Source organism: Balaenoptera physalus (assembly GCF_965194825.1).
Source record: "Balaenoptera physalus genome assembly, chromosome: X".
Lineage (NCBI taxonomy): Eukaryota > Metazoa > Chordata > Mammalia > Artiodactyla > Balaenopteridae > Balaenoptera > Balaenoptera physalus.
Genome location: NC_138903.1, coordinates 133462531 through 133479017, shown reverse-complemented (window position 1 = coordinate 133479017; position 16487 = coordinate 133462531). Strand labels below are relative to the sequence as shown.

The 16487-nt window shown below is 49.2% G+C and overlaps 1 protein-coding gene and 1 pseudogene across 2 annotated transcripts in view; one reads left to right on the top strand and one right to left on the bottom strand.

The window, feature by feature from the left end:
- The window catches only part of TEX28 (testis expressed 28), a 66424-nt gene extending 49948 nt beyond the window's left edge, over positions 1-16476 (top strand). Inside the window, 3 exon segments of the mRNA XM_082446892.1 lie at positions 15487-15574; positions 15578-15622; positions 15900-16476. Coding sequence (XP_082303018.1) covers positions 15487-15574; positions 15578-15622; positions 15900-16211 — 445 coding nt within the window. The 3' untranslated portion in view covers positions 16212-16476.
- On the bottom strand, positions 3332-4725 carry LOC309652846 (melanoma-associated antigen 10 pseudogene; annotated as a pseudogene). Its single transcript has 2 exons — positions 4403-4725; positions 3332-4328 (listed from the first exon to the last, which is right to left on the bottom strand). The product of its transcript is annotated as a melanoma-associated antigen 10 pseudogene (transcript).
- Positions 16477-16487: the final 11 nt, after the last annotated feature.

Here is a 16487-nt window from a genome sequence, read left to right as displayed (position 1 = left end):
TGCCATGGTCAACAGCCTCCACCGGATCACAGCAGCCCCAGCGCCTCCCCTCTCAGCATCACTTACGCCCCTCGTGGCCAGGAGGCTCCTCCCCGCCCCCTCCCCCGACCACATCCCCCCATACACCCTCCCCCACCCACCACCTGCTGGCAATCCGCTCTGGGCCCTGCAAGCCGGGCGCCCCCCATGCGTAGAGATCAGACTGCCTCTCTCACCTCCCCACACCGGGGAGTCCTCTCCCGAGCACCCCCAGAGCCAGGGGCTCTCGCCTCTCGCACCCCAGACGCAGAGCCCACCCCTCTTGCCCCCGCCCACCCGGGAGCTGGAGCCCCCTTCCTGCCACGAGCGTCCTCCCCCCCCCACCCCCCGCCCCGGCGGGAGCTCCCATAACGCCTACCGAGCCCGCGCCCGGGAATCCTCCCCATCGACCCGCGCCTGCGCCAGGAGTAGCTCCGCCTTCCTCCCGCCACACGCGGCAGCCGTTAGCCCTCGCCTCGTGTCTCGGCCCGGGGAGGGGGCCCGAGAGTCCTCCCCATTGACCCGCACCTGTGCCAGGAGTAGCTCCGCCTTCCTCCCGCCACACGCAGCAGCCGTTAGCCCTCGCCTCGTGTCTCGGCCCGAGGAGGGGGCCCGAGAGTCCTCCCCATTGACCCGCACCTGTGCCAGGAGTAGCTCCGCCTTCCTCCCGCCACACGCAGCAGCCGTTAGCCCTCGCCTCGTGTCTCGGCCCGAGGAGGGGGCCCGAGAGTCCTCCCCATCGACCCGCGCCTGCGCCAGGTGTAGCTCCGCCTTCCTCCCGCCACACGCAGCAGCCGTTAGCCCTCGCCTCGTGTCTCGGCCCGAGGAGGGGGAGTGGCCCGCCCGTCGCGTCCTCCCCACCCCCACAGACAGTCGTCCTCTCCTCTGGCCCCCAAAGCTGGCCCCACCCGCCCAGCAAGAAGCCCTCCGCTCCGGGCCCCCCCACGCTTAGCCATTAGCCCAACCCTCTGCACCCCAACTCCAGAACGCCCCCCACCAGCCACCCCAGCAGCCAGCGGTCCTGCCCTCGGACCAGCACACTGAGGGACCCTTCCCCCAGCCCCCCTTCAGCCCGCTGCCCTCCGCCGCCCCTCCCCCACTCCCCATCGAGCAGCGCGTACCCCTCCCCCCACCCCCACTCCTTCCCAGCGCCCCCGGTACCTGCGGAGTCCAGCCCCCGGCAAAGCCCCCGCCTGTCTCCTGACTTTCTCTGACTCTGTGGATGACGCCGGAGTCCCGCTCAGAAGGGGCTGAAGAGCTCGTCTCAGCACTGCAGCCAGGAACTGTGCAGCCCACTGTCCCAGGCACTCTGTGCGAACGCCACGTGGGTTTCCGGGTGCTCCCGGAAGCCCGAGGAAGATGAGGGAGAAAGATCTAGACGCCTCCTTACACAGAAAGTGGTTGGATCAGAAGAGCACGTGAGGAGGCGCTTTGCTACCGAAGCAGCAGTAGCCACGCGCACTGAGGGCGTGAGGTCCCAAGGCTTGGCGCCTCTGGAAGCAAAAGACACGCCCATTGGCCTTCCACCAATAGGAAGGCCTCCCTGCAAGGCTGCGGAGTTGGAGGAGCAAACTTGGAGATGCAGAGCCCATGGTGGCACATAGGTCAATCTGTCTTTACAGGTGGGTTTCTGCTGTGATTGTTAATGTCATAAAGCTATTCTTTTTTCTTTCTCTTTTTTTAAATTTTTTAATTTAATTTTATTTTTTTATACAGCAGGTAATTATTAGTTATCCCTTTTATACATATTAGTGTACATATGTCAATCCCAATCTCCCAATTCATCACAGCACCACCCCCCCGCCCCCAACACTTTCCCACCTTGGTGTCCACACGTTTGTGCTCTACATCTGTGTCTCTACTTCTGCCCTGCAAACCGGTTCATCTGTACCATTTTTCTAGGTTCCACATATATGCATTAATATACGATATTTGTTTCTCTCTCTCTGACTCCTTTTACTCTGTATGACAGTCTCTAGATCCATCCACGTCTCTACAAATGACCCAATTTCGTTCCTTTGTACGGCTGAGTAATAAAGTACTAGTAATAAAGCTCTTCTTTATATGGACTGATTTCTTGTCTAGTTGTTATCAACTAGCCATCTTCTCACATGGCAGAAGAGGATGAGGCAGCTGTCTGGGGTCTCTTTTATAAGGGAGCTAGTCTCATTCATGAGGGCTCCCCCCTCATGGGCTAATCACTTCCCAGGGCCCCACCTCCAAATCCCATCCCTTTGGGGGTTAGAATTTAACAGGTGAATGAAGGGGACAGGTTTACAAATATTCAGTCCATAGCACTGTCTGTCCAACTATTTTTGCTCCTATGTTCCCTTCTTCCTGCTGAGATAATTTTTTTAATTTACATTTTAAATTCTCTACTGCCTTTTTAGGCAATTATCAGTTTGTGCTAAAACTTTACAATTCACCTATGAAATGGAAGAAAAACCCTCACCATGTCTGGGTCTGCAAAGTGCCTAGCCTACCCTTTCACTGGAGAGGTGTCCCATGGGTGCTGAGCAGGAATCCTACTCTGGACCCCCGCCCTCACCCCCAGCAGCCCTTTCCCTCCATTGCCCACAGCAGAGGCCAGACTCAGATGAAAGTTTCAGGGAAATTTACTAAGAGAAACATTGACTGAAACCATTGAACAGAGGGCATGATAACACAGAGAGGAACTTCTAACAGCCACCAGATCCCTCAGGTCCCGGGCGCCCCCCCCAGGATCCCCAACAAGGTGCCTCTGCTACACCCCACCCGGTGGCCCTCCATCCCCACACAGTCTCCCTTCCTGAGGGCCCCGCGGGTGGCCTCTCGCCAGGAAGATGGGCGCCGGCAATGCCCGCTCCCCCCGGGGCAGCCCCTCCCCATCTGGCCCACATGCCCGGGGCCTGGCCCTGCCCTATGGTGGGCACAGGACAGTCCCACAGCAAGGCACGCACCACTGAGCCGACGACAGAGTGTCCCGAGGAACAATGGGGTGGCCTTCAGTTGTACTGCTAAGTACTTTCACATTTCCAAGTAAATTCCTATTCCAATGCCATGTTATCTTGTTCAGGATCACAAAATGATATGGGAATCTTACAATTTGTTTTACACAATAGCAAAACTCTTGTCGTTCAACTGAATTAGTGCAAATACATGTGTGATTAATGTCATTCACAAACTTATATACTGAAGCTTATTAAGCCTTCTTTTAAGTGGAACAATATTTGAAAAATTCCTAAAGAAAACAGAGATGAAATTCCATGTCATCATACACAACAGGAACCCAAATATGCTGCACACCGGGTTCCCCCGACAGCCCCGGGCCCTCACTACTTAGAAGGCTGACCGCTCCCTCTTCAACTCTGAGCGAAGGATCAGCCTCCCTTCCTGCCCCACGGGAGAAGCTGCTGGACGTGGGCCTGGAAGGAGCCTGGCTGCTGCTCTGGCTCAGGCCCCCTCTTCCTCATCGCTCACACCCTCTGCACACAGGGATGGGAGGGACCTGGGATCCCATCCACTGGCCCTGAGCAGATACTCCAGGACCTGCCACTTGCTGGTCTCCGCATGGGCCCGGGGACCCCACAGGAACTCGTAGCGGGCGGGGTCACAGTGGGGCACCTGCCGGTACTCCAGATAGCCCTCCTGCACCCACACTTTTGTGAGGAGCTCCCTGGGCTCCCCATAGATGTAGTGCTCCCTCCCGGCACACACACCCACCTTGCTAAGTGCTCCCCACCCCTCCTCCTCTGGGGCAACAAAGTCGTCCTCCAGGAGGATCAGGCCCAGGAGCAACACCAGGAGGCCGGGCTTGGGCATGCTCGGCCCGTCACTCAGCATCCCATCGTAGGCGAGGCCCAGGGCGGGGACGAGGACATAGGAGTGATTGCTGGGGTCCACTTCCTTCACGTCGAGGCCAAGGACCAGCTGCGAGCACGCGGAGGTTCGGCTGAAGACCACGGGGAAGTGGTCCTGGTAATCACTGAGGATGGTCAGCATTTCTGCCTCTGTGGTAGTCTCCTTTGTGCGATACTTGGGCAGCAGGAACGCCACCAGGTCAGCCATCAGCACAGTAAGTGCCTCCTGGGGCAAGGACTCGGCATAGGCGGAGAAGGAGGGGGCGACGGGGGAGGAGGAGGACGAGGGGGATGCGGCCTCCTCGCCCGCAGCCCCGAACAGCTGCGCCTCCACCGGGCCCTGGGCCTGGACTGGGGCCTGAAGGTCTGCCTCAGGCTGGCGCAGCTTGCTCATCTCGACCAGGGGCCTGATGACTGGGGTCGGGCCGCCGACGGGAGTCTGGGCAGGGGTGACAGATACGGACCACGGGCCTGTGGGTGAGAGGGGGTGTGAGCGGCCTCGGCGGAGAAACGCACCCTGGGCAGCTCTGACAAAGGCCACTTACAGGGCTCGCCTGGAGGGGTGCCCTCGGGCCTCACAGGGGCGCTCCTCCTGGGCGGCCTGTCCCCTGCCAACCTGAAGAAGGAAGCGAGGTGGCTCCTCAGGGTGCAGCCAGCACAGCCCCAGGTACCGACCGGGGCTGAGAGGGGTGTGGGGAGGTGCGGTGACTTGGGCCTTGTGGGGTCCCCTGTGTTCTGGGAGGGGGAGCCCCTGGGTGCACACTCAGGGCACGCACCTCACCTTGACTCCTGGCGCTGCCTGGGCCTCCTCTGCTCTGTGGCCTGAGGACACGTGCCTCGGACCTGGGCCTTCGCCTCCCGGTTCCTGGAGCCCCTGTAAGAGGAATGGAGGGCGCACCTCGGGTGTAGATTGTGGCACAGCTCTGGGCCCCTCGGTGCTGGTAGGAGGGGTGGGCCGGACTCTGTGAGGTTCCCACTGTCCTGGTGTGGGTGGCCCGCTCTGTGTTCACTCAGGGCAGGGCATCCCCTTCGCCCTGGCAGGGCCTGGGCCCTCTGTCTGCTGTCCTGAGGCAAAATTCTCAAGACACATTCCCTGCACTGAAAAGAAGGGCGTGAGGACCTCCACATCTGGCCATGGTGCCCAGGGGCTAACAGGGCTCACAAGGGACAACCAAACTCCGTGGGGTCCATCTGTGCTGGGATGATGGGCGGTCGGCTCAGTCTCCACCTTGACACCCTGCAGGGCCTGGGACAGCTCCCTCTGCTGACTGTGACCCATCTCCTTCAGCCAAGGCCTCACCTCCATAAGACACCAGAAGAGGAAGTGAGGGGCAGTCAATGTACCCACCTATTCTGGGACACCCAGGGGTGACAAAAGGGGCAGGGCCGGCTGGGCTCCAAGTACTCTGTGTGAGGAGGGGTCTCCCCAGTCTTCTCCATGACCCTTGCCAGGGCCTGAGGCCAGACCCCCAGAGCAAGGCTCCCGCCTCCCTGAGCCTACCCATCTGGAAATGAGGAGGGGTCTGTGAGACAGATCCTGGCTGGGGTTTCCAGGGCTGACCGTTGGGTCAGGCCAGATTTCTGTGGGCCCCCCTTTGTTCCGGGGATTGGGCTCCCCTCTGTCTTCTCTCGGGGTCCACACCTTGACCTACAAATGACCCAATTTCGTTTCGTTTTATGGCTGAGTAATATTCCATTGTATATATGTGCCACATCTTCTTTATCCATTCGTCTGTCGATGGACACTTGGGTTTTTTCCATGTCCTGGCTATTGTAAATAGTGCTGCAGTGAACACTGGGGTACATGTGTCTTTTTGAATTATGGTCTTTTCAGGGTATATGCCCAGTAGTGGGATTGCTGGGTTGTGTGGTAGCTCTAGTTTTAGTTTTTTAAGGAACCTCCATACTGTTCTCCATAGTGGCTGTATCAATTTACATTCCCACCAACAGTGCAATAGGGTTCCCTTTTCTCCACACCCTCTCCAGCATTTATTGTTTGTAGATTTTTTGATGATGGCCATTCTGACTGGTGTGAGGTGATACCTCATTCCAGTTTTGTTTTGCATTTCTCTAATGATTAGTGATGTTGAGCATTCTTTCAAGTGTTTGTTGGCAATCTGTATATCTTCTTTGGAGAAATGTCTATTTAGGTCTTCTGCCCATTTTTGGATTGGGGTGTTTGTTTCTTTCATATTGAGCTGAATGAGCTGTTTATATATTTTGGAGATAAATCATTTGTCCACTGATTCATTTGCAAATATTTTCTCCCATTCTGAGGGTTGTCTTTTTGTCTTGTTTGTAGTTTCCTTTTGTTTGCAAATGCTTTTAAATTTCATTAGGTCCCATTTGTTTATTTTTGTTTTTATTTCCATTACTCTAGGAGGTGGATCAAAAAAGATCTTGCTGTGATTTATGTCAAAGTGTGTTCTGCCTATGTTTTCCTCTAAGAGTTTTACAGTGTCCAGTCTTACTTTTAGGTTTTTAATCCATTTTGAGTTTATTTTTGTGTATGGTGTTAGGGAGTGTTCTCATTTCTTTCTTTTACATGTAGCTGTCCAGTTTTCCCAGCACCACTTATTGAAAAGGCTGTCTTTTCTCCATTGTATATCCTTGCCTCCTTTGTCATAGATTAGTTGACCATATGTGCGTGGGTTTAGCTCTGGGCTTTCTATCCTGTTCCATTGATCTATATTTCTGTTTTTGTGCCAGTACCATATTGTCTTGATTACTGTAGCTTTGCAGTATAGTCTGAAGTCAGGGAGTCTGATACCTCCAGCTCCATTTTTTTCCCTCAAGACTGCTTTGGCTATTCAGGGTCTTTTGTGTCTTCGAACAAATTTTAAGATTTTTTGTTCTAGTTCTGTAAAAAATGCCATTGGTAATTTGATAGGGATTGCATTGAATCTGTAGATTGCTTTGGGTAGTATAGTCATTTTCACAATATTGATTCTTCCAATCCAGGAACATGGTATATCTCTCCATCTGTTTGTATCATCTTTAATTTCTTTCATCAGTGTCTTATACTTTTCTGCATACAGGTCTTTTGTCTCCCTAGGTAGGTTTATTCCTAGGTATTTTATTCTTTTTGTTGCAATGGTAAATGGGAGTGTTTCTTTAATTTCTCTTTCAGATTTTTCATCATTAGTGTATAGGAATGCCAGAGATTTCTGTGCATTAATTTTGTATCCTGATACTTAACCAAATTCATTGATTAGTTCTAGTAGTTTTCTGGTGGCATCTTTAGGATTCTCTATGTATAGTATCATGTCATCTGCAAACAGTGACAGTTTTACTTCTTGTTTTCCAATTTGCATTCCTTTTATTTCTTTTTCTTCTCTGACTGCCGTGGCTAGGACTTCCAAAACTATGTTGAATAATAGTGGTGAGAGTGGACTTCCTTGTCTTGTTCCTGATCTTAGAGGAAATGCTTTCAGTTTTTCTCCATTGAGAATGATGTTTGCTGTGGGTTTGTCGTATATGGTCTTCATTATGTTGAGGTAGGTTCCTGCTATGCCCACTTTCTGGAGATTTTTTTATCATAAATGGGTGTTGAATTTTGTCAAAAGCTTTTCCTGCCTCTATTGAGATGGTCATATGTTTTTTTTCTTCAGTTTGTTAATATGGTGTATCACACTGATTGATTTGCGTATATTGAAGAATCCTTGCATCCCTGGTATAAATCCCACTTTATCATGGTGTATGATGCTTTTAATATGTTGTTGGATTCTGTTTGCTAGTATTTTGTTGAGAATTTTTGCATCTATATTCATGAGTGATATTGGTCTGTAATTTTCTTTTTTTGTAGTATCTTTTTTTTTATGCTATCTTTTATTTATTTATTTATTTATTTATTTAATTTATTTATTTTTGGCTGTGTTGGGTGTTCGTTTCTGTGCGAGGGCTTTCTCTAGTTGCGGCAAGCGGGGGCCACTCTTCATCGCGGTGCGCGGGCCTCTCACTATCGCGGCCTCTGTTGTTGCGGAGCACAGGCTCCAGACGCGCAGGCTCAGTAATTGTGGCTCACGGGCCTAGTTGCTCCACGGCATGTGGGATCTTCCCAGACCAGGGCTCGAACCCGTGTCCCCTGCATTAGCAGGCAGATTCTCAACCACTGTGCCACCAGGGAAGCCCTTTTTGTAGTATCTTTGTCTGGTTTTGGTATCAGGGTGATGGTGGCCTCATAGAGTGAGTTTGGGAGTGTTCCTTCCTCTGCAATTTTTTGGAAGAGTTTGAGAAGGATGGGTGTTAGCTCTTCTCTAAATGTTTGATAGAATTCACCTGTAAAGCCATCTGGTCCTGGACTTCTGTTTGTTGGAAGATTTTTAATCACAGTTTCAATTTCATTATTTGTGATTGGTGTGTTCATATTTTCTATTGCTTCCTGGTTCAGTCTTGGAAGGTTATACCTTTCTAAGAATTTGTCCATTTCTTCCAGCTTGTCCATTTTATTGGCATAGAGTTGCTTGTAGTAGTCTCTTAGGATGCTTTGTATTTCTGTGGTGTCTGTTGTAACTTCTCCTTTTTCATTTCTAATTTTATTGATTTGAGTCCTCTCCCTCTTTTTCTTGATGAGTCTGGCTAATGGTTTATCAATTTAGTTTATCTTCTCAAAGAACCAGCTTTTAGTTTTATTGATCTTTGCTATTGTTTTCTTTGTTTCTATTTCATTTATTTCTGCTCTGATCTTTATGATTTCTTTCCTTCTGCTAACTTTGGGTTTTGTTTGTTCTTCTTTCTCTAGTTCCTTTAGGTGTAAGGTTAGATTATTTGAGATTTTTCTTGTTTCTTGAGATAGGCTTGTACTGCTATAAACTTCCCTCTTAGAACTGCTTTTGCTGCATCACAACGTTTTGGATCGTTGTGTTTTCATTGTCATTTGTCTATAGGTATCTTTTGATTTCCTCTTTGATTTCTTCAGTGATATCTTGGTTATTTAGTAATGTATTGTTTAGCCTCCATGTGTTTGTGTTTTTTACGTTTTTTCTCCTGTAATTGATTTCTAATCTCATAGCGTTGTGGTCAGAAAAGATGCTTGATATGATTTCAATTTTCTTAAATTTACTGAGGCTTGGTTTGTGACCCAAGCTGTGATCTATCCTGGAGAATGTTCCGTGCGCACTTGAGAAGAAAGTGTAATCTGCTGTTTTTGGAGGGAATGTCCTATAAATATCAATTAAATCTATCTGTTCTATTGTGTCATTTAAAGCTTGTGTTTCCTTATTAATTTTCTGTTTAGATGATCTGTCCATTGGTGTAAGTGAGGTATTAAAGTCCCAAACTATTACTACTCCAGCTTTCTTTTGATTTCCATTTGCATGGAATATCTTTTTCCATCCCCTCACTTTCAGTCTGTATGTGTCCCTAGGTGTGAAGTGGGTCTCTTGTGGACAGCATATATATGGGTCTTGTTTTTGTATCCATTCAGCAAGCCTGTGTCTTTTGGTTGGAGCACTTAATCCATTCACGTTTAAGGTAATTATCAATATGTATGTTCCTATTACCATTTTCTTAATTGTTTTGGGTTTGTTTTTGTAGGTCCTTTTCTTCTCTTGTGTTTCCCACTTAGAGAAGTTCCTTTAGCATTCGTTGTAGAGCTGGTTTGGTTGTGCTGAATTCTCTTAGCTTTTGCTTGTCTGAAAAGCTTTTGATTTCTCCTTCAAATCTGAATGAGATCCTTGCCGGGTAGAGTAATCTTGGTTGTAGGTTCTTCCCTTTCATCACTTTAAATATGTCATGCCACTCCCTTCTGGCTTGTAGAGTTTCTGCTGAGAAATCAGCTGTTAAGCATATGGGAGTTCCCTTGTATGTTATTTGTCGTTTTTCCCTTGCTGCTTTCAATAATTTTTCTTTGTCTGTAACTTTTGCCAATTTGATTACTATGTGTCTCGGCGTGTTTCTCCTTGGGTTTATCCTGTATGGGACTCTCTGTGCTTCCTGGACTTTGGTGGCTATTTCCTTTCCCATGTTAGGGAAGTTTTCAACTATAATCTCTTCAAATATTTTCTTGGGTCCTTTCTCTCTTTCTTCTCCTTCTGGGACCCCTATAATGCGAATGTTGTTGCATTTAATGTTGTCCCAGAGGTCTCTTAGGCTGTCCTCATTTCTTTTCATTCCTTTTTCTTTATTCTGTTCCGCAGCAGTGAATTCCACCATTCTGTCTTCCAGGTCACTTATCTGTTCTTCTGCCTCAGTTATTCTGCTACTGATTCCTTCTAATGTAGTTTTCATTTCATTTATTGTACTGTTCATCTCTGTTTGTTTGTTCTTTAATTCTTCTAGGTCTTTGTTAATCATTTCTTTCATCTTCTCGATCTTTGCCTCCATTCTTATTCCGAGGTCCTGGATCATCTTCACTATCATTATTCTGAATTCTTTTTCTGGAAGGTTGCCTATGTCCACTTCATTTAGTTGTTTTTCTGGGGTTTTATCTTGTTCCTTCATCTGGTACATAGCCCTCTGCCTTTTCATCATGTCTATCTTTCTGTGAATGTGGTTTTTCTTCCACAGGCTGCAGGATTGTAGTAGTTCTTGCTTCTGCTGTCTGCCCTCTGGTCAACATGTGAATTTGTTCAGAGGCCTGAGCAGTGGGAGCTGCAGCCCTGACTCCAGCAGAGGCCTGAGGCCCTGTCGGTCCTCAGCAGAGAGTGGCAGGATGGGCACTGGGGGCTCCTGAGCACCTTTAGCACCGTCTGCGGCCTCAGGTTGAGGAGCAGTAACCTCGGGAGCTGGAGCAGTCCATTCACTGTGAAATTCCTCCTCATTTGTGGCTTTTTCTGCAGCCCCTGCCCTTCCTTTCCAATCTCTTCAGGATCTGTGGAGGTGATTTTCATAGGACACTACAACCAAATTGGAAATCTTGGGATTCCTAAAAGCCCCTTTGTCCAAATAAGACTTCCAAGGTCGGACTTATATAAAGCAAGACCAGAGCTCGATGGCTGTTATGAATATTCTCATATGTTTCTATACTGCCCAGGCCAATGGGACTGTTGTGCTCTAGTAAGTTCTTAACCCGTAGCAAATCAGCAGCTGCCAGCCGTGCACGGGAGCAGAGAGACCTACCTCCCTGCAAGACTCTGCGTGAATTCTGCAAGCGTGAACTTCTAAGCCACCACCCTCCTCACACATCACCACCACCAGCAGCATTGGACTGTGGTGGGAGTGTGAAATAAGCTTTCATCGTCTTCAGCCACAGACATTTTCTGGTCGTTGGCTACAGCAGTTAGCCTACCCTGATTAATATACATTAGAAACAAAAGAGCAGGTCTGTATGACTCAGATTTACCAGGAGAAATGGAGACTGGGCTGAAGAAGACTTAATGTAGTAACAGTGACAACAGGGAGCGTGTAGCATTGATCACCTGTAGCGTTCAACACCCACTTTACAGACAGGGAAACAGAGTTTCAGCTCAATGAAGTGTCACCCAGTGTCAACAAATGTGTGGTCACTACCCAGGCCCCTGCAATTGTCACATCTCCTCTGGTGTGTCACAAACTGAGGTTTCAAAATGAAAAGTTCTGTGACACTTCTTACACGTTATATCTGTTTGCTTTCAAGAGGGCTTTTTAATTTTTCAATTGAGACAAAATTCACAAAACATAAAATTGTTCATTTTAAAGTCTACAGTGGCATTTAGTGCATTCACAGTGTTGTGCAACCACCACCTTATCTAGTTCCAGAACATTTTCATCACTCTAGAAGGAGACCCCGCCACTCCCCATTCGCCTTCCCTCAGCCCCTGGTAACCACCAATCTGTTTTCTTTTTTTTTTTAAACATCTTTATTGAAGTATAATTGCCTTACAATGGTGTGTTAGCTTCTGCTTTATAACGAAGTGAATCAGTTATACATATACAATATGTTCCCATATCTCTTCCCTCTTTCCAATCTGTTTTCTGTCTCTCTGGATTTGGCTATAGTGGGACAATTCATGTAAATGGAAGCATATGTTATATAGGCCTTTGTGTCTTACTTCTTTCACCCAGTGTAATGATTTTGAGATTCATCCACATTGCACACAGGAACAATTCATTCCTTCTTGCTCAGCAGTGCTCTGTGGTGTGAATGCAGTGCATTACCCATTCATCTGCTGCCAGTTGGGGCTGTTATGAATAGGGCTGCTATGAACATTGTTCTACACATCTTTTTGTGAACATATGCTTTCATATGTGGAATTGCTGGATAATAGGGTAGACGTATGGTCAACCTTTTTTTAAATTTTTTAAATTTTATTTATTTATTTTTGGCTGTGTTGGGTCTTCATTTGCTGCACGTGGGCTTTCTCTAGTTGTGGCAAGCAGGGGCTGCTCTTCATTGTGGTGCATGGGCTTCTCACTGTGATGGCTTCTCTTATTGCGGAGCACAGGCTCTAGGCACGCGGGCTCCAGTAGTTCCGGCATACAGGCTCAGTAGTTGTGGCTTGCGGGCTCTAGAGTGCAGGCTCAGTAGTTGTGGCGCATGGGCTTAGTTGCTCCTCGGCATGTGGGATCTTCCTGGACCAGGGCTCGAACCCATGTCCCCTGCATTGGCAGGCAGATTCTTATCTACTGCGCCACCAGGGAAACCCTGGTCAACTTTTAAAGAAGCTGTTTTCCAACATGGTTGTACCAGTTTATGTTCCCACCAGGAGTGTGTGAGAGTTCTGGTTGCTCCACGCTCTTGCCAACACTTGGTATGGTCAGTCTTTGAAACTTTAGCCTCTTAAATTCAGGTGTCACTTGGTGGCCCTAAACTCCAGATTGTGTCACCATAGCCCAGATTTTCTCAACCTCAACACTACTGACATTTTTGACCAGATGATTCTCTGTTGTAGGAGGCAGTCCTGTGCATTGCAGGATATTTAGCAGTGTCCCTGGTCTCTACACACTAGATGCCAGTAGCACCCTGGAGGGATTTCGTCTGGCTGTCCTAACAAGGTATCCCAAACTTGGTGGCTGTAAACAACAGAACTTTATTCTCTCATGGTTCTGGAGTTCAGCAGTCTGAAATCAGTTTTCCTTGGGCAAAGTGTGTTAGCAGGGCTGTATCCCTGTGGAAGCTCTAGGGGACAGTCTGTTCCTGGCCTCTTCCAGCTTCTAGGGGCTGCTGGCTTCCTTAGCCTGTGGCCTTGTCACTCCAGTCTTCAAGGGCAGCATCTTCCCCTCTCCCTCTGCTCTGTCTTCACGTGCCCGTTCCATCTTCTAAGGATGCGTGTGATAGCACATGTGCTCAGGAGGAACTGCTCTGTCCCTGACATGTTACCCCATCTGACCCATGCTGCCTCACCCCTCGTACCTCTGTTTCTCCATCTCAGACTTCTCCTCCAAGTTTCAGGCTGTTAGGTTCTAGCTCAGTTTGTCAAAGCCCATCCTCAGATGTGAACAAGAATACACTCTTCTGCAACAACAATAACGTTTGAGACCATTTGTATTGGAGAGGGTGGCCTTAACAGCTTTGGAAGATTTGGGGGGCATTTTGGTTGACTGACCATGATTTTGTCTTTGTAAGAGCATTTTCTACAGTGGTGCATTTGCCTCCACGGCTGTAGGAGATGGACAGAGAGGAGTCCTTGACCAAGGGAGGGACAAGAGAGGAGAGTCAGCCGTGTCACAAGCCAGGACGCTGCTGCTGCCTTGCAGAGGGCAAGGAGGCTGGGCGCCGGAGAGAAGGGGAGATGGAGGGAATAGCCTTATAAATTAACATCTTCTTATTTAGGAATCCCTTTAAGAATGTGTTTAAGAGTACAGTCATGGGACTTCCCTGGTGGTCCAGTGGTTGAGAATCTGCCTTTCAATGCAGGGGACGTGGGTTCGAGCCCTGGTCGGGGAACTAAGATCCCACGTGCCGCGTAGCAACTAAGCCCGTGGGCCGCAACTACTGAGCTCGCGCACCTCAACTAGAGAGCCTGTGTGCTGCAAACTACAGAGCCCACACGCTCTGGAGCCCTGGAGTCCACGTGCCACAACTAGAGAGAAGCCCGTGTGCCGCAACAAAGATCCCGCATGCCACAACTAAGCCCCGACACAGCCAAATAAATAATAAATAAATTTTTAAAAAATAATAAAATTAAAAAAAAGAGTATAGTCATATGTTCTTATAAATATATATTAATGAAGAATCTACTTGTTGACTTCATACTTGTGAAGAATATATTCATGAATATACACTTGGATGTGGCTGGTATCTTGAATGTCCTTGCAGCTCCATCCTTCATGTAAATGGAAGGACAGCCATGGGGAATGTGCTTTCGGGGTGGACACCCCACCATCTCACCCTCTTTGTGGGTGGTAGCCTTGGCCACATTGTCAGACCAATCTCTTCTCAACAGGGAACAAGGCAGAGACTAATGGAACAGTCCTTGCAATACCATCACGAACTGGCTCTTGATTAATTGGCTTCAACAAATGCGTGTTCAGCTTCTCAGCTGCCCGGGGGCCATCTCCACGTGGTGCCAGTCAAGTCCCTGAAGTAGGACCTAGTTGACCTGCTCACCTCCCATTCCCTGTCGGTGCCTGTGCTTCTCCGCAGGGCCCCGGGCCCCAGCCATTCTCCAGCCTCACCACCCCTGGCTCGGGTCAGGCCTTCCTCGGCTCTTCCCTAAAGAGCTAGAAGCTGCTGTTTGGAAATATTCTAAACCCAGGGAAAACAGAGAAGAACATGATGAAGGTGATATGACCGCCCCCAGCTTTCTCAAGTCTTAATCTATTTGCTTCAAAAAATTTTTTAAGAAATAAAAGTTTAAAAGATGATTCGCTTGAAACTCTCCCATTCCCCTTCCCCCTTTCTCCCCACCTCGCTATCCTCACTAGGCACTTAGCTTTTCCAGGCATGTTTTTAGACTTTTACTACTTACATATGTGGCCATAAACAACAGGTAGTGATGTTTTATTTGTGTTTTTTTAACAGGTCTACTGAGATATAATTTATGTGCCATGAAATGCACCATTTGAACTGTTTCAATGATCTTTAGTAAATTTACTGAGTTGTGCAGTCGTTACCACAGCCCAATTTTGCTTTTTGTTTTAAACAGCTTTATTGAGCTACAGTTCACATCCCATACAATTCAGCCATTTAAAGTGTAAAGTTCAGTGTTTTTAGCATATTCACAGAGCAGGCCCAGTCCAGAACACTGTCATCGCTTCCAAAAGAAATTCCATCCCCACTAGCAGTCAATCCCCACCTCCTACCCCGTCCAGCCCCCAGCAACCACAGATTTATTTCTGTCTTTATGGATTGGCCTATTCTGGACATTTCTTATAAATGGAATCATACGATATGTGGTCTTTTGTGATTGTTCCATCCCTGTAATCAACAGACTTTTATGGAAGAACTACTGCATACCAAACACTGGTGTGGGACTATGTATGGAATTTAACAGCACGCATGGACAGTTTAGATCTTGATTTGTGCAACTTCTAGTTTATTGCTATTTTTGTAAAGCCGTTACAAAACAGTGACTATATATAAAAGATACATGAATATCGGTGTGGGTGTGTGGTTGACGTGCACCTGGGGTGTTCTGAGGCAGCCCTGGAGGAGGAGGAGGAAGGTGGATTCTGAACCCAAGTCTAGTCCTGAGGGAGGGCCGCTCAGCCCCAGAACGAGCTTGGGGCCGGGCACTCAGGGAGTGTTACTTTCTCTTTTGCTCCCAAGACAAGTGCAGCTGGAAGGACAGGTGAATGAGCACCTACAGGGGCACCTGGACAAGATTTACCACCTCAAACAGAATCTGGCCTGCACCTAGGAGAGAATGGCCTATCTGTCCTACGAGAGAGCCAAGGAGATATGGGTGAGAATCTCACAGTGGGACCTTGTGAGAAGCGGCCAGTGAGAAGGCCGTGGGGACGAGAGAAGCAGAAGATGAGTGAATCCACTCTGACATCCCTGAACCGAGGGAAGAGGCAGATCCTCAAGTTGTGCCCCACAGCGTCCCGTGTTCCCGTTCATGCTGCCCTTTCCCCGGCTCCGGCTCCGGCTTAGCTGATCTGGGAACTCGCGCACTGAGGCTCCGGTACCCCTGGGTGGTGGGGGATCGGGGTGACAGCGTCACTCTCTTCCTCCTGCAGGAGGTTATGGACACGTTCAAGAGCCGTGTAGTCAAGCTGGAGGCTCTGCAGCAGGTGACCCAACTGGAGGTGACAGAGAGCGTGCGTAGACGGCCCCGGGGCTTCCTGGTCCTGGTCTCCAGTGCCTGCGCCTGCCTGGTGCCGCTGCTGAACTCGCGCCTGCGCACGGGCACCGCGTTCCTGCTCGTCGGGCTGGACGCCCTGGCCTGGCAGAAGCAGCATGCCATCCCCGCCGCGAACTGGCAGGCCTGGGTCCCCTCCAGATGGAGAGTGTGTTCCGGGGATTCCAAGCCTCTACCAGAGGGGCCTTAAAGGGCCTGGCTTCGCTAGCTCCTCCCGCCTCCCCAGACAGCTGCTTCTCGGCTCTCCCTTTCTTGTTCCATCACCAGCAGCCCAATGAGAGGTACGTGGACGCCCGCCCGCCTTGCGCTCGCCTTTCTTGCGATCCTTCTATCCCGTCTGTAGACATGAGGCTTAGAAAAGATGAGCAGCTCCAAAGTACGGTGCTGCGCCCCTCTCTCCCCCACATGCTCTCTCACGACCCAGTGACCCAGCGCTCAGAGGCTCGGGTGTCCCAAAACTGCAGTG